This window comes from Delphinus delphis, chromosome 2, assembly GCF_949987515.2.
Source record: "Delphinus delphis chromosome 2, mDelDel1.2, whole genome shotgun sequence".
Taxonomy (NCBI): Eukaryota; Metazoa; Chordata; class Mammalia; order Artiodactyla; family Delphinidae; genus Delphinus; species Delphinus delphis.
The window spans coordinates 140,156,209-140,168,514 of record NC_082684.1 but is presented as its reverse complement, the minus strand read 5'-3'; the positions used below and the strand labels follow the sequence as shown (position 1 = coordinate 140,168,514).

At 40.6% G+C, this 12,306-nt stretch overlaps 1 protein-coding gene across 1 annotated transcript in view; it reads left to right on the top strand.

The window, feature by feature from the left end:
• Positions 1-12,306, top strand: part of TLN2 (talin 2) — a 450,837-nt gene that overhangs the window by 258,664 nt on the left and 179,867 nt on the right. Inside the window, exon 9 of the mRNA XM_060005857.1 lies at positions 877-1,004. Within this exon, the coding sequence (XP_059861840.1) occupies positions 877-1,004 (128 nt within the window). The remainder of the gene's footprint in view (positions 1-876; positions 1,005-12,306) is intronic.

Sequence of the window (12,306 nt, the reverse complement as noted above, 5' to 3'; positions counted from 1 at the left end):
GGAAATGGGAACTTCAGGACTTCAGGTGCAGTGGGTTCCTGATTCCAGGACTGTGCATTTGCTGATCATTTTCCCCAAATGTCTGCAGTATTGAGTTCTTGTCTGTTCTCTCTATATATTTTGGGATGGGAATTGGGTTGATTTTACTTCTAGATAATTTTTTTGTTAGCTTTATCATTTAGGGTCATAAAAAATATATTGCATTTCTGTTTCCCCTTCTATGAATCTGGTCATTATACAAGGATTTCCCTTTGCCTCTGTATTTTTCATGATCACTTCGACCTCCCTAGATTACACTCAAGCTTCAGTTTTAATATACTGGGCATTGCTGATGCCTTCCATCTATAGGCAGTTTGGGGCAAGGACTTGTTTTCCCTTTGCCTTCATTCATTTTTTGTTTGTTTGTTTAAATAAATTTATTTATTTATTTTTGGCTGCGTTGGGTCTTCATTGCTGTGCACAGGCTTTCTGTAGTTGCGGCGAGTGGGGGCTACTCTTCGTTGCGGTGTGCGGACCACTCATTGCAGTGACTTCTCTTGTTGCGGAGCACCGGCTCTAGGCACGCGGGCTCCAGTAGTTGTGGCTTGCAGGATCGGTTACTCTGCAGCATGTGGGATCTTCTTGGACCAGGGATTGAACCTGTGTCCCCTGCACTGGCAGACGGATTCTTAACCATTGCGCCATCAGGGAAGTCCCTGCCTTAATTCTGCTGTGCTACGATCACTCACAGTGTCTTGAATGCCTCACTCTGGCTTGGCTGGCATGTTTCCCCTTGTTCCACAGAGAGGGTACGCTGGGATGCAGGAACATGGCAATGGAGAGAATGTGTTGTTCCTTCCAAGCTCCTGATGCTTTTTGCTTCCTCTTGTGTTGCAGGCTCGGGATGATATCCTGAATGGCTCCCACCCTGTCTCCTTCGAGAAAGCTTGTGAGTTTGGTGGATTTCAAGCCCAGATTCAGTTTGGACCTCATGTGGAACATAAACACAAGCCTGGATTCTTAGAGTAAATGACCTTTTGTTTTTCTTTTTAGCCTTCTTTTCTCTTCACTGTTTATATTTGAGCTAGCTATGCAATGTGTGTACAGCCTGGTTTCAGTAAATTGTGAGATTGTTAGCTTTTACTCGATTCAATCTGTGATGAAATTTGTGAGTCTCGGGGAAAGCAAGGGGCCTGGAAATTCAGGGCTGGGATGACTGAAGATGACTTGCTCCAGTGTTCGGGCAGGATGTGGTTTCCACTGGACCAGTGGGTCTGTGGCATCCCTCCAAGGTGTTGTCCAGGGTATTTCTGGACTTGAGAAACTCACTTCCCCCATCTTCTGAAACCCCTGCTCCTTGGGATATTCCTATGGGAATGGGACCAAATTTTGTCATGTTTAATATCTTTTTAAGCCTCCAATATTACAACAGAGTATAAAAGAGAGAGCTTCACATTATTTACTATAATCTTATGAAATCTTCAGTGCTCTGCAAGTGTGGTACGTACATTAATACTGGCTCTACTCTTCCATCTGGTCTTTGGTTCTCTTTTATAAAATGATGAGGGTAATTTTTGTGGCTCAATACTTATGGGTTCAAGAGAAAGCTAACCCTCCAGATTCGTCATGGCTCCTCCGAATGTGGGCCTTCGGGTTGGTTTTCCTAGAAATGCCCAGCAGACAAGCCCAGCCATACGGAGGCTGCTGTTCGTCAGAGTTCATTTTCCCCTCTGTTTGGTCTGGGCTTTCCAAGGATTTTGTCTAGATAACATTTCTTTCCTTTATCTGTTTTCCCCCACCTTTTCTTTTCTCTCTTCTGCTGTTTCTTAGATCAGATGAAACATTTGGCTGAGCCAAAAAAAAATCACCGCAGAAAGTCTTAACCTGGTCAATACCATGCTCTCACCTAGAGTGCAGCTTGTAGTGGGGACCTGACAGGAATGCCAGCTGGGGTGGGTGGGCATCAGCTTTTCTGTAGAATATGCCGACGTGAGATGCATAGAGTAGGTCATCTGTTGTATTGTGTCTGGGTGTGTTGAGAGGAGAGAATAAAATGCTTATTTGGCCCTTGACCTCACTTTCACTTTGGTGGAAAATAGTTGGGACCAGCATGTGCCCTAAGGTAAAAAGGAAATCTGACTTCTCTCCTAGTGGCAGAGAATGCCTGGGCTGCACGCTGTTGGGTCTAAACTGAGTTGTTACTAAAAAAACCCTCTACCCTTGTGTTAATGAATCCTGGGGAGCCTTTCTAAAGTGGTGCTTTGTCCTACAGTATTCTGTACAGTGACCTTGAGACTGAGACTGGCTCTGAGCAGGTCCTGTCATTGACTTTGTTCTGTGTTCTCCAAACGGGTCATATGGCCAAGTGTTCCTCAGGGCCACTTCTACCCAGTTGGTCTGGCTTCCTTCCTGCAGGAGTCACGGAAGCTTGCCTTTGTCTGTCCTGACACCCCAGATGCCTTTCAGAAAACCACATGCACACAAGCTTTTACTAGTTTCACCTTGCCACATTCTAACCTCCCAGTTGGTCCCTCAGATACATTTTGTGTCATAAACCTGTGGATTATGGCCATGGAAATTGATAACACCAAGAATTATTAAGCCCTGGAGGGAGGAAACATATTTTGTTTGTTTCTTTGAGTGACTGATGAAGCATAGGAGAAAATGAAGAGAAGATTTATGAACCAAAATTTTTAAAATACAATGTTTAGTTTCAGGCTTTTGTAACTGTGAGCCTATCTGGCCCTGATGAGAAGGTGATCCACATGTAGCCATTCACTGGGTGCCAAAAATGAGGCTACCATGGTCATTTCATTCATGCCTTTTCTTTAGAGCTTTTGGACAGATAATTCCCAGGGCCCCCCTTGTGAATTGAGAAAGCAGTATATTTTAAGCTACAGATGTGGAAGAAGAAGCAGAGAGAGGAGATGTGGCTTGTTCACAGTGACATAGAATTTTTCTGCAGGTAGCTTCTGACTCCTTACACTGGGATTTACAAACAGATTCCTACTTGGAGGGCAAAGTTGCCTCTTTCACTGGTCTCCCAATATGCAGCAAGATTAAGAAAGTACTTTAAAATGTGATCGCAAGGTTCTTTGGTCTCTTTGCTATGTCACTGGTTGTGACAACTACATCACAGCGAATACTGTTACACCACCGACTGCTTGTGTAGGGATTACAGACAGCGTGAGAGCACTGGTATTGCTCTTACACTGTCTCCTGCGATTTATGCGCTATCGAATGCTGCACACCTACACTCCATTAAAGATGTTCCTTCTCTTAATGTGAGGCCGTCAAAGTTAAGCAATTGTTCAGTTTTCTTGTTTCTGAGATTATGGTATGGAGCTCATGCCCCTAGTGTATGTGTATCCTCACTCAGATTCCAGATTAAAACAAGCTTATTGTGCCTGGTAGCAATTATTTTTCCATATGAATTTGATTTTCTCTTTAATTAGACCAAATCTAGTCTAGGTAATGAGGGATTTTCATTTCATGTAGATGTTTAATTGTGTATATTATTGCACGTACACGACAGGTAGAACTTCCTGAGGATATTCGTCTCCTCTTAATTAAAACAGCAAGGTCACATTTCCCTGATTGTATGTTGGATAGTCTGAGACTGTTCAGCGATAATATCCCTGGGCTGTCCCTGGTGACTGTGGCTGGGCTGTGTCTGCCAGCCTTTGTTTTTCCCCATCTAGCTTTCATATATACTATTGGCTTTGAACAATTCATTTGGGGAAAAAAAAAAAAAAGTTGGACTTTGCCACAGAGCCTGGTTGAAGATAAAGCCAGGCAGAGATTTTAGTCACATAGCTTAAGGGTGAGGTACATGGAAGTATGTTTAATGACTCTATTTCTTTTAATTTTTTGAAAACTTGTTCAGCACTGTGCTCAAAGTCAGCATACTACGGACCTTTTTAAAAAAAACTTTATTGACGAATAATTGACAACTACAATTAATGTATTTTTAAAGTATACTGCTTGATGATTTGATATATGTATACGTATAGAACGATTAGTAAGATCAAAATAACACATCCGTCACCGTACATAGTTAATGTGTGTGTGTGTGTGTGTGTGTGTGTGTGTGTGTGTGTGTGGTCAGAATGCTTAACTACTTGGCAATTTTTAAGTACACGATACCATATTATTAACTATAGTTACCGTGCTGTGTGTTAGATTCTTATTCTTCTTAGAACTGAAACATTTGTACTCTTTGACCTACATTACCCTTTTCACCTCTCCCCTACCTTGACCCTGGAAACCACCATTCTATTTTCTGTTTCTGTGAAAATGGCTTAAAAAAAAAAATTCTGCATGTAAGTGAGACCATATAGATTGGTCATTGTCTGGCTTATGTCACTTAGCATATAGCCCTCCAGGTTCAACTGTGTTGTCACAAATGGCAGGGTTTCCTTTTTTCTTATGGCAAAATGATATTCCATTGTATATATCTGCCACGCATTTTCTTCATCTGTTCATCCATCAAAGGACATTTAAGTTGTTTCCATATCTTGGCTATTGTGAATAACGGTGCAGTGAACATGGGTGTGCAGTTATTTCTTCAAGACAGTGATTTCAAGTTCTTTGGATATACACCGATGACTGGGATTGCTAGATCATACGGTAGTTGTTACGGACCTTTTTATGAGAATTTTTTTCACCTTTCTTTAGACCCTTTAATGATTTCTATACTCAGTACCACTTTAGTAAAGGTCTTTATTTAGAAAAATTTAAAGCAGAGACTAAAAGATTTTCAGAGTTTTCAGGGATTTAAGGATTATTTAGTGTCCCCCATCTGCTCTGCAGGTGGGGAAAATAAGTGCAAGAGAGATAGGGACAGAAATAAAGAACAGATCCAGGGAAGCTGGAAGCCAGGAAACAGCCAGTTCTCCCAAATCCTATCTGATGTGCTTTACATACATGACACTTTTCTTCAGGTCATCTCCAAAGAGTCCCAGGGAGGGAGATTTTATCATTTGATGGGAGCATAAAGTATAACCAACACAATCTAGTAACCATATGTATTCTTTATGCTCTCCTGTGTTCAGAAAATGCTTGCAGAAAGCATGCCATGTGGTACCTCACTGAGGACTTTATATGTGTGCTCTGTTGTGCCAGGTGTAGGGAAGATACAAGGGATATTGTAGATTAATTCTTTGCTGTTTTTGAGGCTACAGTCTACTTGACGATAAGCATAGGAAATTGTTATTTTGGAGAGCCAACACGTGCCTGTAATTTCAACAAGGTCTAACCTTTAACTATACTTTGAAAGCAGGATGGTTGGAATCTATTTAGGATTCCAAAAGTTGCAGGCTTTGGGGACTACTGTGAATTGTTTCAAGAAATGTGGCAATAATATAGTGCAAGAAGCAATGTTGACAGAAGAATTTGGCAAAATAGAAGGTAAATCTGAAGAATTAGCTCTTAAAACAACAACAACAATGAAACCTATTAAAATAATGACTAACTTCAGGCCCTTTAAAAACCTGGTAGAAAACTTTACATAGTGATCAGAGTCAAGATGGGGTAGGGGATTAAGAGGTACAAACTATTGATACTATGTGTGTAATAAATAAGCTACAAGGATATATGGTACAGCACAGGGAACATAGCCAGTCTTTAATAATAACTGTAAATGGAGTACAATCTTTAAAAATTGTAAACTTAAAAATTTTAAGGTGTACTCTGTCGTATACCTGAAATTTACATAATTTAATCGACTATACTTCACTTTTAAAAGAAGTGATCAAAGCCTTCTATGGCTTATTGTATCAAAGAATATTAGATACACTGATAAACTTTAGACCTTAAATCAAGTATATGTGATAAAATTTTAGATAGCTCTAGGTGATGGGTATAGAATGTTCACTCTATAATTCTTTTAAACTTTTGTGAGTTTGAGATTTTTTTCATAATAAAATGTTGGGCAAATATTGCTAGCCTAAAAGAATAGAAATAGATTGTAGAACTTCCATACCAGATTGTGTGTGTGTGTGTGTCATGGGGAGCGGGGTGGTAATGGAGAAGTGATACCAACAACTTGGCCAATACAGTAGGAGTTGTACAAGGTGGTTTACAGAAACAAAGCCAGAAAAAGTACAGTAAATAGAATGTACAAAATAAGATCTGAGAAATACTTCTAAATATCTTAGGCATCATAGCAAATATAAGTAAATCAAACTTACCAGTTAATAGACAGAGGTTGTCATTGGATGAAATTTTTTAAAAGTTCAGCTCTATAGTATTTCTATAAGACATACTTAAAGTTTAAGGACACAGGAAAGTTTAAAGGCATAAAATGGTGTACCAAGAAACTGGTTAAATCAAAGCTAGAGAAGCTATACGCAGTGTCACAAAAAATAGACTGTAAGGCAAACAAAGCATAAGTAGAGACAAAGAAGGTTGTTATGAAGATAGAAGGCTAATGCGCCAGGGTGTGAGCCTGTATGCATCTAACATTACCTTAAAATATAAAAAGGAAAAACAGGCAGTATTACAAGGAGAATTTCAGATACATGCTTTTAGTGGAATAATTGAAAATACTTCCCTCAGGGAGTGATAAATAAAACAAGATCAAAATAGAAGAAAGAAAATGTTTTAGTCAAGAGAAAGTAATGAAATAGAAATCATAGAATCAGCAACACCCAACACTGCTTCTTTGAAAAAATTAATAAAATATGTAAATTTCTGGGAAGTTTGATCAAGTGAAACAAAAGAAGAAAAAGGCAAAAATAAACATTATTAGTAATGGGGACAGAACCTCAGATAGGGAGTTTAAACATCATAAGAGAATGAAATGAAAACTTGAAGCCAAAATATTTAAAATCTAGACAAAAATGGATACTTAGAAAATCTGGATGGATCTATGATCTTGAAAGAAATAGTCTTAGCGGTTTAAAATATACCAATGGAAAAACAGCAAAACAAAAAGTAGGCTCAGGTTATTTCAGAGAACAGAAAGAGGAAAAAGAAAAAAGAAAACCTCCAAACTGGTCACCTTAACTTGGAGCTAATATAGCAAAATTGTATACAGACCATGTAACACTTTTAAACTCAATATAGATGCCTTCCCTAAAATTTGTAAATTAATAAAGTCCAGCATGACATGTGTTTATACATAACTGCAATTTGTAACTGGTTTCTCCAGGAATGCAAAATTCATTGTTCAATAAATAATTTATTACATGTCTTTCTACCTGTAGGCACTAGACATTAGGGATACAGCAGTGTAAAACACAGTCAAACGTTCCTGCCCTCATGGAACTTATATTCTAGTTCAGAGAGGCAGATATTAAATAATAAGTAAATTACACAATAAGGAAAGAAAAAAATGATTTCAGGGTTAGAAAAATGAAACTGTCATTAGTTGTAGGTGATAGGTTTATCTACATAGATAATTCACTCAGTCTATGAAGAAACTAATTAGAACTATTAATAGAAAGGAAAGTCTCTGGAAGAAAGATCAATACATAAAGGCAGCTTATTACCACCTAGATCCAGACAACCATGGTATTCACCTGTAGGACTGTGAAAAATAAAAATATGTGTGTGTATGTGTATTTGTGTGAAAATATATAGAGAACTCACACAATTATCCCAATTTCTTAGAGAGCTAGAGTAATTAAAACACTCCATTATTGATGTAGGGTGATGTTAAGAGTTCTAAAGGTTGATGAACTTGCCTTAATGCAAGTTAAAATACTAGACAAAAGGCATTACCAAATGAAGAGTGAGGCCCCAGAATGAAAGAAGAAACTTGTATATTTGCAGTGCATACTACCAAGAACAAATTAATGTCCAGAAAATATGAAAAAGGAAATAACACCTTCTAAGCAAAAAAGATCAAGATAACAGATAGGCACTTGAGAGAAGAGGAAATTCAACTGACTTCTAAAGACAGGGAAAAATATTCAGCCTCATAAGCAATCCGGAATGCAAAATCAATAAGGAGATAGCATTTCCTGTCTCTCAGATGGGCACAAATTTTTTAATTAATTTTTTGTTGTTGTTTTTTTGGCTGCATTTAGTCTTTTCTGCTGCACGTGGGCTTTCTCTAGTTGCGGCAAGCAGGGGCTACTCTTCGTTGCAGTGCGTAGGCTTCTCATTGCAGTGGCTTCTCTTGTTGCAGAGCACCGGCTCTAGGCGGGCGGGCTCAGTAGTTGTGGTTCGCGGGCTGTAGAGCGCAGGCTCAGTAGTTGTAGCGCACGGGCTTAGTTGCTCCGTGGCATGTGGGTATCTTCCTGGACCAGAGCTCGAACCCGTATCCCCTGTATTGGCAGGTGGATTCTTAACCACTGAGCCACCAGGGGAGTCCCAGTTGGGCACAAATTTTAATGTATGAAAACAGCCAAGTACTTTACAGAGAAAACGAGATATTTTAGAAGGTGAATCTGTTGAATTTAAAAATACAATGAGAAACAGAATATATTGTGTTATAGATATAAGGAGATGTAGGAACATGATAAAATATGTGTGGAAATTACCTTCAGGAAAATGACGACCCTTAGGGAGAGAAAGAAGGATGGTGTGGGACTTGAGCTAAATCTGTCATTTGTTCTTTACAAACAGAAGGAGAGGTAGCAATCATAAAGCAAATATGACAACATGGTAACATGTATTTATCCTTGATGATAGGTATATAAATTGAGGTATATACTGTTCTTTTTATTTCATATGTTTTCACAGTTAACGTGTCTTTAAAAAAGTCAGTTGCAATAGTCTGTGTGTGAGGTGATAAAAGGTTTTGATCACCGAGGTTGGATATATACCGTGTGGTAAAGGCAAAATTAATAGGCCTCGGAGGTCAGACAGAAAGGTTCCGTGACTCTGTATGTCACAGGGAGAAATGGTCCAGTGGTTGGGTGCAGGCAGGCAGGGAGCTAGCAGGTGGAGGAAACCTCCCTCCTGCTAGATTACCGTAGCCCCCTCGTCCTGTTGGCATGTTCCCCAAAAGTATTTCACTGAGAAAACACAGCAACTCAGGGTATGAATCTCTGAGGAAGAATTTAGTGTGGACTTGGAAATTTTTCCCCACAAACTCAAGATAATTCTACTGTCAACAAGCAAAGCTCTTGACACAGTAGGAAGTCTTAAGTCAGTTTTTCTCTTGGCATCTGTTCACACACATATTCCTCCTTTGGAGTTGTTCTGTGCGTTTTTGTCAGAATAATTTGGCTGTAGATTCTGTTTTCAAACTAACGGTGAAGCAAGCGTTTCAGCTTTGTTTCTCACCACTGCCCATGCACTAGCTTCTCTATCGTTGGCTTCTGTCCCGTGCCCCTGACAGCCTGGCGCGCTCTCATCAGTTTGGGGTGGTGATGACCACTCAGTGGTGCCTTCACTGTTTCCTCCTAGCAGCAGCCTCCTAAGGTTGATGTCTCTCTCCCTAACGACTTTCAGACTCCAGAACTTTCAAACCAGGAACCTCTGAATGTATCTAGCCCGGAGCTGTCAGTGAGCCTCTGGACGATTTCCTGTCCTTACACTAAGGGGCATTGGGGTTGGTTCAGGAGCACAGAACTACTGTGTGACTGAGGCCCTCAAACCCTTTCCTGTGCTTTCCCCGTGCTGTCTTCACTCTCCACTTCTTGCCACTGTAACTATTTTCCAACTCATCCAGTGCTTTCTTCCACCTACATCATCCCCTCAGTTATCCAGGACTTGACCAATACTCTAAGTCACAGACGTTTTCATCTTTGAGTCTGGATTTAAATTCAATGTATCCAACTTCATCATTTGAGCTTTCGGCCCACTGGGCCAGTGGTTCTCCACCTTTAGCATGTGTCAGACTCATCCAAAGGGCTTGTTAAAACATACTACTGGGCCTCACCTCCAGAGCTTCTTATTCAGTGGGTTTGGGGCAAAGCCTGAAAATGGACACATCTAGCATGTTCCCAGGTAGTACTGATGCTGCTGGTCTTGGGACCACACTTGGAGAACTTGATGTGATACCAAATTTGAGATGTTATTGTTACTTATTTGGTGGTTGAGCATAAAGATTGGGGTCAGGAAACCTGGGTGTTCCAGTGCCCTTTGGGTGATACCGTCCTTGCTGTACCTCGGTACCTTCCCTCCCCTTTATTCCACCACATGTGCTCTTCACTGCTTTGTTTGTGTGTTCATATTGATGCCCTCATTCCCCAGGAATGAGGGGGCAAGCCATTGCTTTCGGTTCATATGAGCAAAACCATTCCTAGGTAGGAATCCTATCTGCTTTTCAGGTGACAAGACCAGCTTAGAGAGGTGGTGAGTTGCCCGTGGTGGTGTGACTACTAGGTGACAGTTCTGGGACAGATGAGAAGCAGTTAACCTTTCCTCAAATCATGGCTGCCTCCCATGAACTTGTGTACTTATTTTCAGACCGGGGAACATCTTTAGAATGCCTCTTTTGGAATAACTTATAGAAGCAGCTTACATTTATATAAGAAAATGAAGTTTTCAGTGAATGGCTGTATTTGAATCCAGATCCCTCTCCCTCTAGATGTGTTTATTAAATTCCCCTTCCCTTTTTCACTGCCTCTTGGCATCTCTAAAAAATTGACTGCCACCACTATGGTCATTGTTACCATTATCTGATTGGGTGTTTCTGTTATTTTATTCCTCTCTTTGTCTGAAAGTTCTCAAATACTGATCACATGGTACGTCTTTTGATCAGAGGGTAGCTTGGAGAGACCAGGGTGCTAAGAGCATGGTCTCTGGAGCCCACAGAGGAGGCTTAAGTTGTTGGCTATGATTGTGGGCAACTTACTTAGTATCGCTGAACCTCCTGTTCCATATATAAAAAACTGGAATATTGGAATATTTTCTTCCAAGGACTTTTGTCAGAGTTTAACTAATCTATTTATGCATGTAGAACACCTGAAACATTATTTGCCTTTCAATAAAACGGCAGCCATTAGTAGTGGAAAACCCTCTATCAACATGGTTTACTGTTGCTTGGATAATCCCCCAAAGTTAATTAAAGTAAAGAATCTACGCTACTACCTCTCTGAAACCCTATATTTTAACTTTCAGTTTAAGCATTCATTTGCCAATCTTCTGATACCGGACCAATGTTTTTCCCTGGTGTGGGTCACCTAGTTAAGGTTGCACGTTATCTTTGTTGGATGAACCACACCATCTGCAAGAGAATATAAAGATGATCATGAAGCACTCTGAGGACAGACTGTTCTTAAATTTTCACTATTTTTTCCTTTCAGTATTTTCCATTTGTCTCGCTTATATCTAATTCAATAACTTTTTGTAAATATTTACCATTAGGAAGCATTTAGTAGCTCTCTTTTGGACTATTTTAACAGTTTATGGGCTGTATTGGTTTATTACATAATTATGTGATATACAGCCAGCAGCGAGATTGGGGAGCAAATCCAGATAAATATAGATGGGGGAAGAGATGCAACTGACTCGGCCAGAGTGAAAGCAGAGCTCATGAGAGAAGAGTCTCTTGGCTGATTTCAACCTTCCATGGATCTCAGAGTGTGAGAACTTTGACTAGTCTGCCGTCTTAGTAAAACGGGAGATCTGTTATCATTGCACTCCGAAAAAATGATATGCACAAGGCTGGCAGAGGGTTTGGAGGCTGCCCTTTTAAGGTGGGAATGTTTAAGGTGGCAGTGCAAGGGACTTTGCTTGGTCAGAGCTTGCTTCATTAGGAGAAAAATTCCCAATCAGGTTTGACCATCTGACCCATTTTCTCAGAGAAAGCCGACAGATTTCACTTGCATGTCTGCCGCAGATGCTTAGGAGCCTTCCATACTTGGGTTTGGGAATCAAAAACACAAACGAGCTGCAACTGCTGAACTGCCGGCTGGCAGGCATCCCTGCTGACACTGTGCACGTTGTCGATTTACTGGAAAGAATACACCCCACACGTGCACGCACACCCACACACTCACTTCTTATTTGAACATACCTTACACTAAACTCCCCCCAGATCGCCTCTGGCAACACCAGGGGTCACACCTCTGGTGCAAGCTTCTGGAAGTTGTTTCTGTACCTACTGAAGAGTGGGAGGTTCAATGCCTTCCAAAGAATGGGAGGGTTAGTTTGCAGTTTGAGTTGAGGGCAGCTTGTGGCCACACAGAACTTTATTGCCATAAATACCCAACATATTCCAGCCTGGCCACTGGATGCTGCCCTCTGGTGTTCTAGTAGCAGTCATCGTTGTGTATGGGCTTGGCATGGGGCCCTCTTTGGGTGCTTTTGATAACCTTTGCAAGGTCTCCTTTGTTGATGGCATAGGAGCTGCTGTCCAGAGGCTCACAGCAGTGGCCCCCTCAGGATGCTTCCTGGTTATCATTTTAAGGGTGTTCCTGGGGGAGC